This window comes from Tachyglossus aculeatus, unplaced genomic scaffold (genome assembly GCF_015852505.1).
Source record: "Tachyglossus aculeatus isolate mTacAcu1 unplaced genomic scaffold, mTacAcu1.pri scaffold_82_arrow_ctg1, whole genome shotgun sequence".
NCBI lineage: Eukaryota > Metazoa > Chordata > Mammalia > Monotremata > Tachyglossidae > Tachyglossus > Tachyglossus aculeatus.
Window position 1 is genome coordinate 15,156 of NW_024045094.1, and position 21,257 is coordinate 36,412.

Below are 21,257 nucleotides of genomic sequence, written 5' to 3' on the forward strand. Positions count from 1 at the left end.
GGGCCCCGGCTTGGCTCTCAACGGAGCTCAGCTGTTGATAGGCTCACAATGCAACTGGGGCCGCAGGCTACAGCAAAAATGATGCTGCTATGGGTCAGTGGGGTTGTCCTGATGGGTCAATTAAAATAAATCATTGAGGGATACATTTGGGCTCACCTCGTTTGGAGTTTGGGGATGTGGGAAATCAAAGAGAGTTTGGGCATTTCCAGAGATTTCCCAGTAAACATGTCAGAATGAATAAATGTTCAATGATTCAATCATTCGCACACACACACACACACACACACACACACACACACACACACACACAGACTAATCACTGGCTGAGGGAGGAGAGCTATGAAAAAAGCAGCTGATAAATGCAGTCTCAGCCTTGTTCTGACAGAGTCTGACTGTCCACAAGCTGCCCTCCCAGCTGGTAGGACAAAGGGAGATAGGTAAATAGGATTAAGCATCTCTCTGTCAGTAGAGTTCCAGGGTTGAGAGTCTGATGTGGACTTTGTGGCTTATCAACCCAAGAAGAGCCTCCTTTCAAGCCTCTTCCATTCTACCATTCACAGGACCTTCAGAGCAGACGCTGTGCACAATTAGACTGTATCACCTGGACCACCTACTCTCTAAAAGAGTAGGTTTTAATCTCGGTATTTCAAGGTCAAAATGCTGCCATACAGATGCACTAGACTGCAATGGCAGATGGGCTGAGGCTGAGAAAGTCCAGTTAATCGATCGATGGTATTTATTGAGCATATACTAGGCGCAGAACACATTACTAAGAGCTCGGGGGAGTACAGAAGGGTTGGTATACACGATCCCTGCCCTCTAGGAGCTTACTATTTAATGGGTGAGGCAGACATTAAAAGAAATCACAGACAGATGAGAATAAATTCTATATAGATTAAAATGAAATACAGAGAGGTGTCAGCACAGGAGTGCCCATCTCTGTGGGGAACAAGGTTGGAATAAAATTCATAGACTGGAATTAAGTAATGGGGCTCAGAATTAAAGGTAAAGGATGGCAGCTATAAAATCTCTACCGAATACTGGAATAGAGTCAGACATTTCAAAGAGACTATTTGAGGCCAACAGGGGCTCAGTTGGAGAAGCCAGAGACAAACTGGAGAGAAGATACAGAAGTCACTTCCAATGATAAGCAAATGTTGAATTTTCTTTGACAATCATCCAGGAACGGGGAGCAGAAGGCATCACCCAAATCTCAAGATACAGGAGTCATGAATCTTGAGGTTCAAGCTGATGATATTAACAAGTGGTTGTACTGTGCAGTGAATGGTTTCCATTGATGTTCACGGTAAATTAAAAAGCAGTGAGAAGGGGTCAAGGAGAAAGGACTGTGAGTCAGAGGACCTGGGTTCTAATCTCAGCTCCATCACTTGTCTGATGTGTGATTTTAGGTAAGTCACTTAACTTCTTTGGACCTCAATTTTCCCATCCTTAAAATAGAGATTAAATACCTGTTCTCCCCTCTCCCTTAGTCTGTAGGACAGAACCTGGATCTAACTCAATGCTTGGCACATATCAAGAGCTTTACAAACATCATAATTATTATAAAAGAGATTCTCCTTTCAGTAAATAAGTTCTCTTTGACAATCCACCAGGAGAATTCAAGATCAAATTCCTCTGGGCTGTGAATAACAGATTGGCAGGGGTCTTTCCCCATTAATTTCATAGTGCCTCTACCATCTGACCAGTAGAGCAAGTGGGGACAGATAGGGGCCGGGGGTAGGGAAAAGATTGGAAAAGTCAATCGATCAGTGGCATTTATTGAGTGCTTACTGTGTGCAGAGTGAAAGTTATTCAATCATATTTCATTCAATTGTATTTGTATTGGCATTTGAATTGTATTCAGCTGTGTGCAGAGCTTTCTTGTCCCTTCATGAGGAGTGAAGTTCTACATCCCAGTTTCTGATTGAGAGCAGAAAACTCTCTAGTTGCTGGATTGTAATTTTCTGGGTCTCAGGGATCGTGTCTACCAACTGTATTGTATTCTCCCAAGTGCTTAGTACAGTGCTCTGCACACAGTAAATACTCAAAAAAGGAGGGTGATAATTTGTCTCTGGTAGGCTGAGAAAAGCAGGGTTAAAATCACAGAGGAGCCAGAAGGCTAAAGTTTGTCACTGAGGACTGGGGATAACCAGGGGGCCCAAGTGGATAATCAGGGACATTGTTGGGTTGGGATTTTAGAGGGAAGACTTTCTTTGTGGTTACATGTAAGCTGCTGAGAGTGGTATTGCTGCTGTTGACAGTCTGGGAGCACCTGTAAAATATTTCCTGGTCTTTCATAATAATTCTAATAATAATATAATAATATGATAATGATAACATATAATTATAATGATAGCATCGGCATCATGTACTAAGCACTATTCTAAGTACTGAGGAAGATCAATTAATAATATTTATCGAGCACTCTTTGTGGGCAGCTCACACTATTCAGCGCTTGGGGTATTCATTCATTCATTCATTCAATCGTATTTATTGAGCACTTACTGTGTGCAGAGCACTGTACTAAGCGCTTGGGAGGTAGAAACAAGATAGCTCAGACACAGACCTGGTCCACCTGGGGCTCACAGCCTAGAATTAGGGAGAACAGGAATTGAATTCTCATTTTACATATGAAAACACTGAATCACAGAGAAGTTAAGTGTCTTTCCCAAGGTCACACAACAGATAAATGGTAGAGCCAGGAGTAGAACCCAGGCCCTCTGACTCACAAGCCCATGTTCTTCCCCTAGACTATTCTGCTTCTTCCACCCGTCCCATCGATTTCCCCCAAATTCCCCCCCCTCCACTTCTGCAGCCGTGTCTCCCAGGAGAGTGGGACTGCAGTGACAATGGCCTTGGAAATGACTGTTCCTTTCTCCCCCAGCCACCCACTGGACCACCAGTGCTGCAGCACTGATCCCATTCATTCATTCATTCAATCGTATTTATTGAGCGCTTACTGTGTGCAGAGCACTGTGCTAAGCGTTTGGGAAGTACATAGGTGCAAGGTTTCTAATCCCAGCTCCGCCACATGTCTGCTGTGACCTTGGACAAGTCACTTCACTTCTCTGAGCCTCAGTTACCTCATCTGTAAAATGGGGATTAAGACTGTGAGCCCCACGTGGGACAACCTGATCACCTTGTAACCTCCCCACCCCCCCGCGCTTAGAAAAGTGCTTTGCACATAGTGAGCGCTTAACAAATGCCATTATTATTATTATTATATTCAATCCCCATTTCATAGATGAGGAAATTGAGTCACAAAGAGGTTAAGTGATTTTCCCAAAGTCACACAGCAAGGAAGTGCTTAGACCAGTGATTGGCACAGAGTAAGCACTTAACAAATACCACAAAAAAAGTGGCAAACAAGGGATTCAAATCCAGGTCTTCTGGCTCCCACGCACATCTTTTTCCACTAAGTCACACTGACAGCAAGCGCTAAAGACTTAAAAAATGTGAGTTTAACCCCAGTCTGGTGGATATGAGGCACAGGGAGGTTTAAGGTGCAATCAACAGAGACGGGAATATAAACCTTTCTAGAAGGAGGTTTAGGAGGGAAAATGAGAAGTTCAGTCTCGGCAGGTTGAGTTTAAGGTGCTGGCGGGACATATCAGGCAGAGATTCTATTTTGTATTTTGTTGAAAAGAAACATAAAAGACTACTACTGAAGCTCTTGGGATAGAGAAGCAGCATGGCTCAGTGGAAAGAGCACAGGCTTTGGAGTCAGAGGTCATGGGTTCAAATTCTGGCTCTGCCAATTGTCAGCTGCTTAATAAATGCTATTATTATTATTATTAAGTGACTTGCCCAAAGTCACACAGATGACAAATGGCGGAGCGGGGATTTGAACCCATGACCTTTGACTCCAAAGCCCGTGCTCTTTCCACTGAGCCACGCTGCTTCTCTATGTTTATGAAAGGTGTCTGTGTGAGCAAGTTAGTTACAAGAGAGTCTCTCCCCAAATTCCTCTTCGTCTTTGTCCCTACGATAGACATGACCAGGGAAATCTGAACATAGGGAGCATACTCAGGAACAGTTTACAGTGTTTACATTGTGTTGCACTCAGAAGACCCTCAATAAATACAGTGACTACTGCTCCAATGCACACCTTTATCAATCAATCAATGGTATTTGAGTACTCACTATGTGCAAAACACTGTACAAAGTGCTTGAATACGCCCTTATTACATCACTGAAGCATTTGACTCATATGGCCTCTGTAAGTTCATTGAGTTAATTCATTAATTCTTCAGTTACACAGTTACACAGTGAAATTGTCAATGTCACTTGAAGAGATGAAGGCTGTCCAATGGGAAGGGAGGCTAATTGGGGATCTGGTGATCCCTCAGACTTCCACTGGAGAAACTGTCTCAGCCACAGTAAGTGACACAGTAATCACAGCCTTGGGGGAGATGAGCTCATATTTACTCGCCCCTATAAGTGCTGTCTAAGAGGGTTCTCTCAAGGCACATACAAATCAAGTCTTCCATTGCAACATACAGAGGGAAAACAGGCAAGCCCAGGTGAGTTTCTCTTAGGTTTCAGGAGCGCGTATAGCAGGGCAAGGGAAAAGAGAGCAACAGTTTAAACTCAAAGTGAAGGGCATGTGGTACTGTAGTAGGAGTCCTTTTGAGCAGCTGAATTCTCAGATTTTCTTTCCGCCTGTCTCCACCAGGCTCCTTGGGTTAGGCTTAGTAAGGGGAGCCTGTACGGAGGGAGGATTCTGGGAAGCAGAAGCATTCTGTCCCTTGGCCCTCAGTGGACGGCACTTGCAGATCCATTCTTGATGGAAGTTATCCGTAAGCTCCTACATTTTTGTCATGTTTGCAAAGATTCTTTTGCCTTCCTCCAGTTCCTACATAGTTATCCTGCAGGGAAACCTGGGTAGTGATCATGGATTTCTGAGACTGAATACTGAGGTAATTATTCAAGAAATGAGAATAGCAATAATAACGACTCCCTCAGCCAGTGATTAGTCTGTGTGTGTGTGTGTGTGTGTGTGTGTGTGTGTGTGTGTGTGCCCGCGCGAATGAGTGAATCATTGAACGTTCATTCATTCTGACATGTTTACTGGGAAATCTCTGGAAATGCCCAGACTCTCTTTGATTTCCCACATCCCCAAACTCCAAATGAGGTGAGCCCAAATCTATCCCTCAATGATTTATTGTTAATTGACCCATCAGGACAACCCTACTGACCCATAGCAGCATCATTTTTGCTGTAGCCTGCGGCCCCAGTTGCATCATGAGCCTATCAACAACTGAGCTCCGCTGAGAGCCATGCCCGGGCCCCTAGTGTTTGTTTGACATGTTCATCTCCAGGATCATTGGAACCAGTTTTTCCTAGAGGAAAGAGCACAGGCCTGAGAGTCAGAGGACCTAGGTGCTAATCCCGGCTCTACCATTTGCCTGCTGTTGTGATCCTGGTTAAGTCACTGTTCTGTGCCTCAGTTTTTTCATAATAATAATAATGGCATTTGTTAAGCGCTTACTATGTACAAAGCAATGTTCTTCTGCATAATATCCCAGTTCTCCGTTTTACTTGGAGTGTGAGCCCCATTTGTGGCAAGGATTGTGTCTGACCTGATTTTCAATATATAGACATGTACTTGTTGAGTGCTTACTATTTAAAGAGTACCGCATTAAGCACTGGGGTAGATGAAGATAATCAGGTTGGACACAGTTTCTGAGCCCTCATAGAGCTCACAGTCCAAGTAGGAGGGTGTATGATTTCATTCCCATTTTACAGATGAGGAAACTGAGGCACAGAGAATTTAGGAGAGTCGCTCAAGATCACACAGCAGACGAGGGGTGGATGAGATCTTACGTCCTCTGAATTCTGAACTTGTGCTCTTTCCACTAGGCCACGGTGCATCTCATTATCTTGTATCTACCACAATTTTTGGCACAAGCAAACGCTTAACAAATGCCATTATAGTTATCGTGCCTGGTCACCCAGATCCTCTTTTGCCACAGTCTCCTTCCTACATCCATGTCTCCTTTCCATCACTGTGCTCAGTGAGAGGAAGTAGAAATTTGGAGAGGGAGACTATAGTGGCCAGTTTCTCCCTTCTCCCTCCCTCCCCAAGTTCATTTCACAAGCTGACAGCAGCCCTGAGGGGAGGGGGATGGGGGGGAAGGGGCTGGCCATGCCATCCTCATCTCAGTCAATCAATCAATCAATCATACTTATTGAGTGCTCACCTTGCCAACCCTAGCACAAGGGAATGTCTAGGGCAGGGAGAAGATATGTTGTGACCAGATTTTATTGCATGCCTTCCTGACTTTATACTGCTGCTGTTTTATGACGATGATGATGATGGTATTTGTTAAGCGCTTACTATGTGCCAAGCACTGTTCTAAGCACTAGGGTAGGTACAATGTTATCAGGTTGTCCCACATGGGGCTCATAGTTGTAATCCCCATTTTACAGATGAGATAACTGAGGCACAGAGAAGCCAAGTGACTTGCCTAAAGTCACACAGCTGACAAGTGGCATAGCCAGGACTCGAACCCAGGAATTCTGACTCCCAAGTCTGTGCTCTTTCCACTAAGCCACGCTGCTTCACGCAGACATGTTACCTGCCCTCAATGAAGTCCCCACACCTCCTATTGAAGGCTATACCCAGAGGATAAAACACTTGAGAAAAAAGAAGGAATGTCTGCTTTGCAGTGCTCAGGATTTGATCTGAGCCTTGGGACTTTTAGGGGTTGGGAGGTGGTGCGCGCAGGCCAGAGACCCCTGCTGAACGCTGAGGAGGTTTTCTGAAGCAATAGCAGCTTAGGACCTCAGAAGGTGCCACAGATGAGAGGGGGCAAGGAAGGGGAGGGGTGTTGTCAGCAGGTCAGAGCCCCCTCTGTGTGCTGTGGGGCACTCCTTGGATCACAGGGGCAACAAGGCCGCTTGCTTCTCCCTCCCCACACTGCGCAATTCAACCCAGACTAGGGTTTGGAGTTGAGGAGGGGAAAAACCTCTATGGCAGCTCAGAGATGCCCCACTGCAGAAAGGCTCTATGCACTTGGCGTGTTAGAGAATGCCTGGGGCTCATGCCTCTGCCCTGGAGCTCAAGACTGAGGAGGGCAGGGGTAACCCCATCCCCTACACATTCCCTGATCCACCCCTTCCACCACATTATCTCCAGCTTGCCTCCCATATGGAAAATTTAGCTTTCCCTCACCCATCCACATGTTTTGTTGAACCTCCTGGTTGCTTTTGCTCACCTGACTTTCTACAGTAAAGAATTCCATTTACTTTTTTTCCCTGTTATATGAAGAAATGATTGCTTCTGTTATTTTTTAGGGTATTTGTTAAGTACTTAACTCTGTACCAGGCACTGCATTAAGTGCTGGGGAAGATGAAAGCTCATCAGGTTGGATAATAATAATAATAATGATAGCACTTATAAAGCTCTTGCTTAGAGCAAGCAAGGCACTGGTCTAAGCACTAGGGAGGTTACAAGGTGATCAGGTTGTCCCACGGGGGGCTCATAGTCTTCATCCCCATTTTACAGATGAGGTAAATGAGGCCCAGAGAAGTGAAGTGACTTGCCCAAAGTCACACAGCTAACAAGTGGTGGAGCCATGTCCCACATGGGACTCACAGTATTATTCCCCATTTTACAGACGAGGTAACTGAGGCACAGAGAAGGTAAGCAACTTGCCCAAGGTCACACAGCCGGCGAGTGGCAGAGCTGGGATTAGAACCCAGGTCCTTCTGACTCCCAAGTCCAGGCTCTATCCGTTAGGCTATGCCACTTTCCATTTGCAAAATACTACCTTCGAGAGGTGTCCTTCTAACCTGATGGTGTCACATTTGGTGAAGGGTGACTCTGAGTTTATCCCATATCCACTTTCAATGATTTTCTTAAAAACTCCAATCTTGTCCCCACCATGGGTGGAAGTAAAGATCAACAGGCTGGAACTCCCTTCTGGTGGAAGAAAACTTCCTGGAAGAGCCACTGTGGTATGAAAATCATTTTACGATGGCACCGTCAGCCAGTAGGGAACAGCATCCTTGATCCATGTGGGCCCAGGCTAGGGAGGGCTTGTAGCACCTGGAAGCCCACCTTGGCCCCCTCATACCTGCTACTATAAATTATTGCCCCTTAGATTTGTTACTTTCCTGGGTGGGGGAAGTGTTGGCATTTTGTAAGCACTTATTATGTGCCAGGCACTATACTAAGCGCTGGGGCAGATAAAAGCTAAGCAGGTTGGACATAGTCCAATGTCCCACATGGGGCTAACAGTCTTAATCCTCATTTTACAAATGAGGCAACTGAGGCACAGAGAAGTGAAGTGACTTGCACAAAGTCACACAGCAGGGAAGTGGTAGAGCAGGGATTAGAACCCAGGTCCTTTATCTCCCAGGACCATGCTCTCTCCACTAGGCCATACCACTTCCCCTTGACCTTCGTCCATTGTGGGTCTATTTATGTGACCCAAACTGGACACTGAACGTGGCCCAAAATATGAGCCACAGAAGGGCTGACCAGAGGGAGGGGAGAAGGAGTTGACAGGGACCAGGACAGGCCAAGAAGGACAGAAAGCTGGAAAGGAGGCCTGAACCTACTTGGAGACTATGTGCCTGGAATGCCCAGCCCTTGGGACTGCAGCCCGAGTAATACATCTCTGCTACTGAATGGAGTCTGCAGGTGGAGCTCATTTGGCAATAAAGCCCTGCCCATTCAAAACCCAGGCACTTTTTGCTTTCTCGGGAGAGGGTTTGCTGGGGCTTTGGGCTAAAAGGAGGCTCCATACTCCAAAGAGGCTCTGGAAACTCTTTCCTGCTCCCTGAGTATCTTGCATTTTCCTTCACCCTCTTCATGACACTGTCAGCCCACCTACCCTTTCACCCGCTGCTTATATCTCAACTAGGTTGCGAAAGCATTTACTGAGCACCCACATGGTACAGTACACCACACTGTACTGGATACTTGGGAAGTAAAAAATGAAGACACGACTTGCTCCTACCCACCTAAAGCTCATATTATAATAATACTAATAGTAATCATTATTTTGGTATTTGTTAAGCACTTACTATGTGCCAGGCACTACAGTGCCTGGCACATAGTAAGTGCTTAATAAATGCCATCATTATTATTCTTATTATTATTACTAAGTGCTGGGATGAATTCAAGTAATTTGGGTTGCACACAGTCTCTGTCCCACATGGGGCTCACAGTCTCAATCCCCATTTTACAGATGAGGTAACTGAAGAACAGAGAAGTGAAATGACTTGGTTAAGGTCACACAGCAGACAAGTGGCAGAGCCGAGATGGTCAGTTCCATGAGGCTAGGGACTAGTGCTGAGTCCAGTGTCCTATAAGCAGTAGTTTCAATCAATACTATTGATGGATTGCTTGATTACAATAAAGACTACCCATTAGGCTTCTGGAAACTGCTACAATTAGCTATACTGTAATCTCTCACAGGTTAGATCTTTTTCAAGTACATGCAGCATATGGTGACTAGGCAGGCTGCCCATGGCTAATAACAGCACCACTGATGCCTCTGGAATTCTAGAAATGGAAGATCTGCCCATCTGCTCTGAAACCTTGGCCAAGTCACTTAACCTCTCAACTTCGTTTTCCTCAACTCTAAAAAGGGGATAAGATCCCTGCTCTCCCTCTCCATTTAGCCTGTAAGAACATGTGGTGGCAAGAACTGAGTCTGATCCGTGCTCAATACAGAGCTCAATTCATAATAATAATAATAATAGCATTTGTTAAGCACTTACTATGTGCAAAGCACTGTTCTAAGTGCTGGGGGAGATACAAGGTGATCAGGTTGTCCCACGTGGGGCTCACAGTCTTAATCCCCATTTTACAGACAAAGGAACTGAGGCTCAGAGAAGTTAAATGACTTGCCCAAGGTCACACAGCAGACATGTGGGGGAGCCGGGATTAGAACCCATGACCTCTGACTCCCAAGCCCATGCTCTTTCCACTGAGTCACACTGCCAATATTATTCTTAGTGATTCCAAAAAGCCACTATAAGATCCCTTGACAGGGATCATTCTGGGCACTCTAGGAAGCCAGCTCTAGGTGGATGGTGAGGTGACACTATAGCAGTGATGTGGCAACTGAGGCAGCTGCAATCAATCCAATTATATTTATTGACCTCAGGTGTGCAGAACACAGCACTAAGCACTAAGGAGAGGACAATACTACAGACATGTGCCCTGCTCTCAAGGAGTTAACATTCTAGTGGGGCAGGTGCAGCATAGTTGGGGGCATCACCATGGCCACCGTCAAGCAGAAAGGAGGTCCTGGGGGGCAAGAAGTGTGTGACAAGGTGAGGGTGAAGTAGGCGACATGATTTCATGGCTCCTAACACAGGTGCTGGCAGAGGGAAGGCAGGTTGTGCATCCCATTGTGATCCCGGGGGGTGGGGGGGAATCCCTGCAGGAAGGGTGTGGGTGCTTGTAGTTGAGAAATCACCACTTAAATAAGGTTCATTCCCTCTATGGCTCCTCTTACAGGGCCCCTAACCGATGAGGTGGGGAAAGGAATGGATCACAGCTGTGTCCACTCCCTATGTGGCTCCCCTCACATGGCCCCTAACCAATGAGGTGGGGAGAGGAGTGGACCACAGTTGTGTCCGTAGCTCAAGACAGACCACCTGGCACAGCACAGTGAGGGGGCCAGACACCCACACGAGAAACAGACTGGGATTCTGGCAGTGCAGGAATTTGAGTTGAGTATCCGGGGTCCTCCGCAGAGCTCCCTGATGTCGCTACACAACTTTGTGTGTGTCCCTGTCAAGTCAACCAGCATCATGGTGGGATGTGAAGATGTTCTGAAGATGGTGGGCCAACAGGATGGGAGCATGGACATTTCCAGAGACGTCCGAGTGGATTAACGCTCAGAGATTCACTCATTCACATGTGTGCCTAATCAGCCCCCGAGGGAAAGGAACAATGAGAAGAGCACTTGATATAATGCTGCCTTCAGTTTTGTTCCAGGAAAGTGTGACTGCCCACGAGCTGCTCTCTCAGCCAGCAGGAAAGGTGGAGATGGGTGAGTAGGACATAGTATCTCTCTGTCAGTGGGAATCTGGGGTCAGAGACCAAATGAGCAAGGTCTACTGTGTGGGTGTTTGGGGATGGCAGACCCTGAGTCCATTAGCGGGATACCGGATCAGGTTTCTGGTTCAGAAGCTAGATGGGGAAGATGGGGCGGAAGTTGGGATGTGCTAGGAGGGTTGATGTTGAAGTCAGACATAGCCCTTCATAGTGCCATAGAATCTCTTCTTAATCATCCCAATACCAAGAAGGTGGAGATGAGAAAGGGATGGGGGCAAGATATTTGCATTCCTCAGTCACCCTATACTCATCCCTTCATGGAGAAGCAGCATGGCTCAGTGGAAAGAGCCTGGGCTTTGGAGTCAGAGGTCATGGGTTCAAATCCCAGCTCTGCCAACTGTCAGCTGTGTGACTTTGGGCAAGTCACTTCTCCGAGCCTCAGTTACCTCATCTGTAAAATGGGGATGAAGACTGAACCCCCCCCCCCATGGGACAATCCGATCAGCTTGTAACCTCTCCAATGCTTAGAACAGTGCTTCGCACATAGTAAGCGCTTAACAAATGCCATCATTATTATTCCTAATAATTGTGGTTTTTGTTAAGTGCATCTCATGTGCCAAGTTCTGAGTCAGGTACAAGAAATCAGGTCAGACCCCATTCCTGTCCCACAGTTTCAAAGGGAGGTATTGAATGCCCTTCTACAGATGGGGAAACTGAAGCTCAGAGATGTTGTGACTTGTTCAAGGTCACAAGGCAGACAAGGAGCAGAGCAGGGATTAGAGCACAGGTCCTCCAACTCCCAGGCTTGTGGTCTTTCCACCAGGCCACACTGCTTCTCCCGCCCCTCGCTCTACTCCACAACAGCCTTTCCCACTCCCTCCTGGGCCCTCTTATATCTAATAGACAGTAATCATGGTTGCACTGATCATTAGACTGAAACCATTCTTAGGACAGATCTCTGATTGCCAGCCATTACCAACCCACACAAGGAGCTTCTTGGAAGACATTGTCTGGCCCGGGATCCAGCAAATGATCTCTCAGATGAAGGATCCTAGAAGGGTAAGAAATGGTTCTTAAAGCCTCTCCTTCATGGAGCTGCTATTGAGCTGGCTGGTGAGCAAAAGGGAGAAGGGTACGGTTGTGTTGGATCAATGGAACACCCTCTTTCACGGCCAGAAAACCACTCCACTCTCTGCTTCAGAGCTTTAATAAAACCCCATCTCTTCCAAGAAGCCTTCTCCGATTAATCTCCCATCTCTTTATTTCACTCCTATCTCCTTCAAAAGTGCACGTGGGTCATCACTCCTCAAATCCTTAGGTACTCACCTTCTGAGCATGTTCCAGGCCATCACCATCAGTCCCGGCAACTCGTGCTGGGCTGGAGTCAAATCCGTATTCCCCAAGTGCATCATCCCCTCCTGTGTCCTTTTCTGGGTCCTCAGTCTGCTGATTGATGTCAATGTGGTGATATATGTGACAGGCCCTCGGAACAGCACCAGTGTACACGTCGCATTCGACCTCAAGTATTGTGCAGTAACCTCTCCCAGTACAGAGGCTGCCCTGGTAAACGCAGTTATGGTCTCCTTCCGAGACCTGTTCTTTGTGGGGATCACAAGCATGGCCAGCGGTTACATGGTGTTCATCTTGCGCAGGCACCACCAGCGGGTCCGGCACCTTCACAGGCCTGGCCACTCCCCCAGGGTGATGCTCGAAGTCAGAGCAGCCAAGAGGGTTGTTGCCCTGGTGACGCCCTATGTCATCCTCTATGGACGACAGTCGATCACGTTGAGTGTTTTACTAAATAGGAAGGAGAAGTCTCCTCTGCTGGTAAATATCCACATGGTGCTGTCGTTCACCTTCTCCACCATCAGTCCATTCCTGGTGATTCACAGTGACTGGAGGATGAGAACGTTTTGGAAAAGGGACTCTCCTATTTCCCACACAGATCCCTTGTAGTGTGTGAAGGAAGCTTCTTGACTCACCACACTTTCCGTGGGATTGCAGGTAGGAGGGTGTTGGAGACCAGCTGCCTGGAAAGACATGCAAGTACCCCATGTGGTCAGAGACTCATCTGTCTTAAGGTCACCATCCACTCTGACTCTGGATGAGGAGAGGGGGAAGAAGAGAAAGCCTGGTTCCTACACAGTGATGCAACGGTTATCAATCATTGATATTTGACAGCTAACTATGAGGTGGACGCTGTACCAAGTGCTTCAGGGAGTACAATAGTTATGACCTCAGCACATCCGCTCAACTGCGGAAGCAGCAAGACCCAGCCATAGCTCAGCTTCAGTCAGGACTTTTGGGGCTGACTCTCAATTCTAAGGTCTGAGAAGCAGTGTGGTAGAAAGGGCATGGTTTGAGAGTCAAAGGTCCTGGTTTTTAATCCCGACTCTGTCACTCACCTGCTGGATGAACCTAGGCAAGTTCCTTTGCTTCACTGTAGAAAGGAGGTTCAATATCTTGTTCCTCTTACTCCTTAGCCTATGAGTCCCATGTGGGGCAGGGACAGTCTGACCTGATTATCTTTTACCTACTGCAGAGCTTGACACAGAATAAGAAAGTAACCAGTACCATTGTTATTACAACTGCTTAGTACAGTGCTCTGCACCCAGTAAGTGCTCAATAAATACGATTGAATGAATATTACAACCATGCAATCAATCATATTGGTTGAGCTCGTACTGTATCCAGACCTCTAGAGAAGACAGTCCCTGCCCACAAGGAGCTCACAAGTCTAGGAGCAAAGTCAGCCCCGAGACAAATTACAGAAAGGAGGAAGAGAATGGAAAGATGGAGATGAATACATGCTTAAGTAGCAGAAGGGGCAAGTCTATAGGGACAGAATTGTTACATGTGAAGGTGGGGCCATCAGAGGTGGGAGGAAATGTATCAAGTGGGAAGTTGGGATGTTATGACCTGCAGAGAATGAACATTAATCATGAAAGGACTCTTGGAGGAGGTGGCATTTCAAGAGGGCTTTGAAGATGTGGAGAGCTGTGGATTTGGAAAAGAGGGAGCTCAGATCAGTGGCTGGGGGATCACATTTAGTCACCCCAAATGGCTCAAAAATGGACTAAAGATTGGAGGAAAGAGAGAAGGGGAGGAGAATGAAGCTCAGGTTAGTTTTCCCGAATATTTTCTTTTGAAATCAGAGTGCATTCTGTCAGCTGGAGTTCTCACTAGATGGCAAATCCCTTGAGGGCAGGGATTGTGTCTCTACCAACTCTATTCTATTGCTCACTCCCAAGAGCTTATTACAGTGCTTTACACACACGGTAAATGTTCAATAAATACCATTGATTGTTACTCACTTGAAGAAAGAAGAGAAATGAGGAAGCAGAGGGAGGAGGAGGACAGAAAAGGATAATTGACATTAAGAAGGAACAGATTCACTAGCAAAAGAACCGAAGAGAGCAGGGGATGGAGGGGACACAGCAAGCAGACATTCCTGCCCAACGAGAGGACTGGACTTCTAAGGGAGCAAATCTCCCAAATAGTGATGGAATTAAACCTAGAAAATGAAGGGGAGCAGTTGTGAAGGCAGCAGATAGCTGAGGGAAGCTCCTCTAATCACAGACCTTCTCCCTCCCTTTGCCTCCAATTCTCTCCTGCCCATCAATCAGTTAATCAATGCCACTTATTGAGGGCCTGCTATGTATTGAGCACCCTAGTAATAATAATAGTAATGATGGCATTTGTTAAGTGCTTACTGTGTGCAAAGCACTGTTCTAAGCACTGGCGAGGACACACGATGATCACGGTTGACCCATGGGGGGCTCAATCTTAATCCCCATTTCACAGATGAGGGAAGTGTAGCACAGAGAAGTTAAGTGACTTGCCCAAGGTCACACAGCTGACAAGCAGCAGAGCTGGGATTTGAACCCATGACCTCCTCCCAAGCCCGTGCTCTATCCACTGAGCAACATTTGAATGAGCACTGTAGGAGTAAACTAATGATAAGAATTATGGTATTTGTTTAGCACTTACTATGTGCCCGGCACTGTACTAAGTGCTGGGTTGGACACAGTCACTGTCCCACAGGGGGCTCACAGTCTCAATCCCCATTTTACAGATGAGGTAAATCTTCAACCAATCATATTTGGTGAGTTCCTACTACTACTACTACTACTACTAATGGCATTTATTAAGTGCTTACTATGTGCAAAGCACTGTTCTAAGCGCTGGGAAGGTTACAAGGTGATCGGGTTGTCCCACGGGGGGCGCTCACAGTCTTAATCCCCATTATACAGATGAGGTAACTGAGGCACAGAGAAGTAAAGTGACTTGCCCAAAGTCTCACAGCTGACAACTGATGGAGCTGGAATTTGAACTCATGACCTCTAACTCCAAAGCCCATGCTCTTTCTACTGAGCCACGCTGCTTCTCTACTAGGTGCCGATTGCCACACTTAGTATACTTAATATCTGTCATCCTCTCGAGACTGGGAGCTCCTTGTGGGCAGGGAACTTGTCTACCAATTCTTACAATGTGCATCTGCTGAGAGACAGGGGTCACCATGGCCAATTCCCACTTTCGTATTTGCTCAATGAAGAAAATTCCCAATTTGGATGCACATTTCAATAGTTCCTGACCTGAATTAATTTAATGTTTATTTTTCATCTTTTGGCGTATAACATTTATGTGGGACTATCAGACTCTCAAGAACTCCAATATTAGCTCATCCACTTAATATTTCCTTGTTGCATACCCATCTAAAAATATCTGCAGTTGTCTTCTGGTTTGTATCTGGTTTCCAGTTTAGACATAGTTGCTGTGACTTAGCCGTGGTGTGCCATATCTGGTTTCCAGTTTGGACATAATTACTGTGACTTAGCCGCGGTGTGCCACAAGCAATTTATTAAAATGATTTAAGGCTCCCCTGGAATTTTATATGGCTTTTTTTTAGCTGCCATCCTTTTGCCTTCAATTTTGGGCTCTATCCCTTAACTCTGATCTACCAATTTTATTCCATCATTTTTCCCAGCATCTGAGTTATCCTACTACTATTAATGAGAAGTAGTACAAACTACATTACACAACCTACTAATTACTAAATTGTTTTCTCCCAAGGGGTACTTAGTACAGTGGTCTGCTCCCAGTAAGCATTTAATAAATACAATCAATTGATTGTTCTAGTGGTAGTAGTAATCGTATGCATTTAGCTCCCAGAGTGCAATGCACTGTAGGAAGCACTTGGGAAATACAAGAGAAACACAATTCATGCTCCCTGCCCACATTGAGCTTGCACTGTAAAGGGAGAAGATCAGACATACAAATGCTCAGCAGTATTTTCTGAGGTTCTGCCCAGGGTCTCAATGTCCTTAGCTGGCTTCATTTGTGAGAAGCAGCATGGCCTAGTGGAAAGAGCATCATAGTCTAGTAGAAAGAGCATGGGCCTGACTGAGAGTCAGAAGACCTGGATTTTAATCCCAGCTATACCACTGGCCAGCTACGCGATCTTGGGCAACTCACATAGTTTTATCAATCAATCAATCAATGTTATTTATTGAGTGCTTACTATTAACAGAGAAAAATACTAAGTACTTGGGGAAAACACAGTTCAAAAGAGTTGGTAGGTGCAATCCCTACCCATAAGAAGCTTACAGTCTACAGGGGCGGGCAGACATTAAAAAAAATTATAGATAGGATAAATAGTAGAATATAAGGAGAGTTGCATAAGTGCTGTGAGTATCAAAGTGCTTATGGGGCAAACGGCCAAGTGCGTTGTCCATGCAGAAGGGAAGGCCAATAGGGGAAATGAGGACTTAATCAGGGAAGGCCTCTTAGAGGAGATGTGATTTCAGGATTTTAGGACAGTTTTGAAGGTGGGAAGAGTGGTGGATTGTCACCTAGGAAATGGGAGGACGTTCCAGGCCCCTGAGGGAAGACATTGGTATGGGGGTCAATGATGAAATAGAGGAGATCAAGGTACAGAGAGTAGGTTGGTGTTAGAGAAGTTGAATGTGTGGGTTGCTTTGTAGTAGATCAGTGAGAAAAGGAGAGAGAGAGAGAGCTGATTGTGTCCCTTAAAGATGACGGTGAAGAGTTTCTGTCTGGTGCAGAGGTGGATGGTAAACTGTTAAAGGTTTTTGAGGAGTGGTAAATATGAACTGAACTCGTTTAGAAGAATGATTTGTGCAGCAGATTGAAATATGGACTGGAGAGACAGGGGGAAATGTGGTCAGTGAGGAGGCTGACGTGGTAGTCAAGGTGGGAAATAAATGATTAAATCAATGTAGTAGCAGTTTGGATGGAGAGGAAAGTGTGAATTCAGAGATAACTTCTCTGAACCTCAGTTTTCCTTTAAATGGGTATAAGATCCCTGATTTCCCTCCCCTTTAGACTGTGAGTCTCATGTGGGACAGGGATTGTGTCCAATCTCCTTTCATTGTATTTATCTCAGCCTTTAGCAAATGCTTGGCTGTAATAAGAGCTCAACAAATAGCATAATGATTATCAATTTGAGTTCAGACAGAAGACATGGGGTAGAGCGTGGAGTAGAAGACGGATCTTCTGAATCCCAACCTTGTGATATTGTTTCACTCAGCCACACCATGCAACTTAGTGAGGTTCATAAACTGTTGGCCAAGAAGTCCGTTCCCTCCCTTACCTCCCCTTCCCCCACTTTGAGAAAGGAGGTATCTATAATAATAATGATGATAACGTTGGTATTTGTTAAGCGCTTACTATATGCCAAGTACTGTTCTAGGTACTGGGGGAGATACAAGGTAATCAGGTTGTCCCATGTGGGACTCACAGTCTTCATCCCCATTTGACAGATGAGGTCACTGAGACACAGAGAAATTAAGTGGCTTGCCCAAAGTCACACAGCTGACAAGTGGCGGCACTCTGTTGATCGCACTACCATCCTTCCCATCTCACAAGCCCGCAACCTTGGTGTCATCCTCGACTCCGCTCTCTCATTCACCCCTCACATCCAAGCCGTCACCAAAGCCTGCCGGTCTCAGCTCCACAACATTGCCAAGATCCACCCTTTCCTCTCCATCCAAACGGCTACCCTGCTCGTTCAAGCTCTCATCCTATCCCGTCTGGACTACTGCATCAGCCTTCTCTCTGATCTCCCATCCTCGTGTCTCTCCCCACTTCAAACCATACTTCATGCTGCTGCCCGGATTGTCTTTGTCCAGAAACGCTCTGGGCATGTTACTCCCCTCCTCAAAAATCTCCAGTGGCTACCAATCAATCTGTGCATCAGGCAGAAACTCCTCACCCTCGACTTCAAGGCTCTCCATCAACTCGCCCCCTCCTACCTCAACTCCCTTCTTTCCTTCTACAGCCCACCCTGCACCCTCCACTCCTCTGCCGCTAATCTCCTCACCGTGCCTCGTTCTCGCCTGTCCCACCATCGACCCCCGGCCCACGTCATCCCCCGGGCCTGGAATGCCCTCCCTCTGCCCATCCACCAAGGTAGCTCTCTTCCTCCCTTCAAGGCCCTACTGAGAGCTCGCCTCCTCCAGGAGGCCTTCCCAGACTGAGCCCCTTCCTTCCTCTCCCCCTTATCCCCCTCTCCATCCCCCATCTTACCTCCTTCCCTTCTCCACAGCACCTGTATATATGTATGTATATTTGTACATATTTATTACTCTATTTATCTTACTTGTACATATCTATTCTATTTATTTTATTTAGTTAGTATGTTTGGTTTTGTTCTCTGTCTCCCCCTTCTAGACTGTGAGCCCGCTGTTGGGTAGGGACTGTCTCTATATGTTGCCAACTTGTACTTCCCAAGCGCTTAGTACACCACTCTGCACACAGTAAGTGCTCAATAAATACGATTGATTGATTGATTGGCGGAGTTGGGATTCAAACCCATGCATGACCTCTGACTCCCAAGCCCGGGCTCTTTCCACTAAGCCACACTGCCAAAGGACAGTGATCCAGATACGGGGGTGTGAAGAGAGTCCTTGGAGGCATATTAAGCATCGGGCAGTGCCCTCCTCATTGATCACGGAATAAAAAATATCCACCTTGTCCATTTGAAACAGTCTCTAATCTCTGAACTGGGATTTGGGGTGGAGCAGGCTGAGGCTGCCTAAGGGATTGGTTTATTAGATCATCTAATTCATGGAAGAAGAGTAGCTTAGTAAATGAGCATGGGCTGGGATTCAAGAGAACTGAGTTCTAATCCTGGTTTTCCGCCAGTTGTCAGCTGTGTGACTTTGGACAAGTCACTTTACTTCTCTGAGCCTCAGTTACCTCATCTGTAAAATGGCGATGAAGACTGTGAGCCCCTGTGAGACAACCTGATCACCTTGTAACCTCTCCAGCTCTTAGAACAGTGCTTTGCACATAGTAAGCGCTTAATAAATACAATTATTATTATTATTATGACACTTGCCTGCTGTGAGACCTTGGGCAAGTCTCCTAAATTTCTATCTGCCTCTGCTTCCTCAACTGTAAAATGGGGATTGTATGCCTGTTCTCTCTCCCCCTCAGACTGTGAGCCCCATGTGACTCAGGGGCAGTGCCTAATCTAATTATCTCACCCCCACACCAATGCTCAGTACTGTTCTTGGCACATAAGTGCCTAATAAATACCATAGTTGTTATTATTATAAAGAAATGAATATGAAGCATGAAAACTTTGGAAGACTGAGATGGGATTCTCGAGGCTCAAATTTCTCCAAGACTCATGTGATAATTCAGCAGGCCCATCCCATCCATATATAAAGGGGTAAATTCCAGAGGTTTCTAGAAGAGAGAAACTGCTTACTCCTCAGGAACTCTTCCAGGGGCAAAAAACTCATTTGGATGAGCGTCAATCAATCACTCCCCTGAGGATATGAACTGGAGTCCTGCTAATCCCAGGGGAGGAAATGGGCAAAGGTAGGTGGGAATTAGTTAGATGGGAAGAAACTCCAGAGCCCATGCAAAGTGTGAGCTCCCCGAGGGACAGGGACTTTGTTTAATTTCCACCTGTATAGTGCTCTGCACACAATAAGGGCTTAATAAATATTATTGCCACTATTTCTAAGGGTTCAAGGGAGAGAACAACTAAGCATTTGGGAGAGAACAACAGAGTTGTTAGGCACCATCCCTGCTCTCAAGGAATTTACAATCTAGGGATTAGAGTCTAGGTGCCCTTCCACAGGCAGAGATGCTGTAACATCCAGCTGTTTCTTCCCTCCCACTGAAACTTCACAGATGCTGCTTGGGAAGAAAAGACGTCCTCCCTACAGTAGTGGCCACCTGGGGGCCGTGGGGACTTTTCTTCAGCAAAAAATGAGGCAAGAACTTAATGATTCCTGGGTTGCTTTGGAGCAGCACAAAGGGGCTGATGGTGGCATAGCCACTGACCACAAACATGTTAGAACTGTTAAGTATGAAGTTATTCTTTAAGGATGTGCCTAGGAAGCAGGAAAATAGGAAGTCCACACAGTAGAAAGTCACAAAGCAGCTCAACAGCAGCAGGATGCTCTGGGTGGCTCTTCTCTCTGGAGCGGCTTGGCCGGGGAGGTTGGAGGTGTGAAGATACTGGACCCGCTGGCCATGTCGGTAGAGGAAAAGGACTTTGTGGGCACTGGCATGGCTCATGAGCCCCAGAGAGGTGCCGTCCCGCAGAATCATCAGGGCAAGACAAAACCCCTGGAGGACGGCGCCGACGGAGGTGATAACAGTCGTTATCATGAAATCTCAGCCCCCACCTGGTCACGTTGGGGGAAGAGATGACTTGGAGCAGAAGGTTGCTGCTAATCAGCGGCTTGACCAACCAGGAGAAGACACAAATCGACAAGATGCATTTTGGGGTGCCAACTTTGAGCTGGGCCCAGGGACGGCTCCTGGGACTGATGGTGACGGCTTGGACTGCACTCAGGAGAGCAGTGGTGCAGATGGAGAGGCCGCGGGAAACGCGGTACACATATGCGAAAGCCTTACACCCAATGTCATTCTGGATGAGCCGGTGCCCCAGTAGAGATGCCCCCACAGTCACCCCCCTGGTAAGGAGCATCATAGCATGGACCAGGGCCAGGTGAAGGATGATCAGGTCCGTGGGCTTTGGCTTGTGGTTCAGAAGAAATGTGGAGATGTGGAGTGTGATCAGGAGGGAATTTCCCATGACCCCAACTCCGGTCTGGGTGAGGAAGCAGATAGCCTGGGCTATGTGTCTTGAGATCATCATCACCAGAGTGCCCTTGAAGGAAAGAAAGCGTGAAAGGGAGTGAGAGAGATGGAACAAGGTGGTGAATTAACTCCTGCTAGTGGGCTTCAT

General features: G+C 46.5%; 1 protein-coding gene across 1 annotated transcript; it reads left to right on the forward strand.

The window, feature by feature from the left end:
- Nucleotides 1–10,939: 10,939 nt before the first annotated feature.
- Nucleotides 10,940–15,703, forward strand: LOC119924093 (vomeronasal type-1 receptor 4-like). Its single transcript, XM_038743148.1, has 4 exons — nt 10,940–11,018; nt 12,342–12,914; nt 13,028–13,069; nt 15,681–15,703. Exons 1-4 carry the CDS (start codon nt 10,940–10,942, stop codon nt 15,701–15,703), a joined length of 717 nt encoding a protein of 238 aa, XP_038599076.1.
- Nucleotides 15,704–21,257: the final 5,554 nt, after the last annotated feature.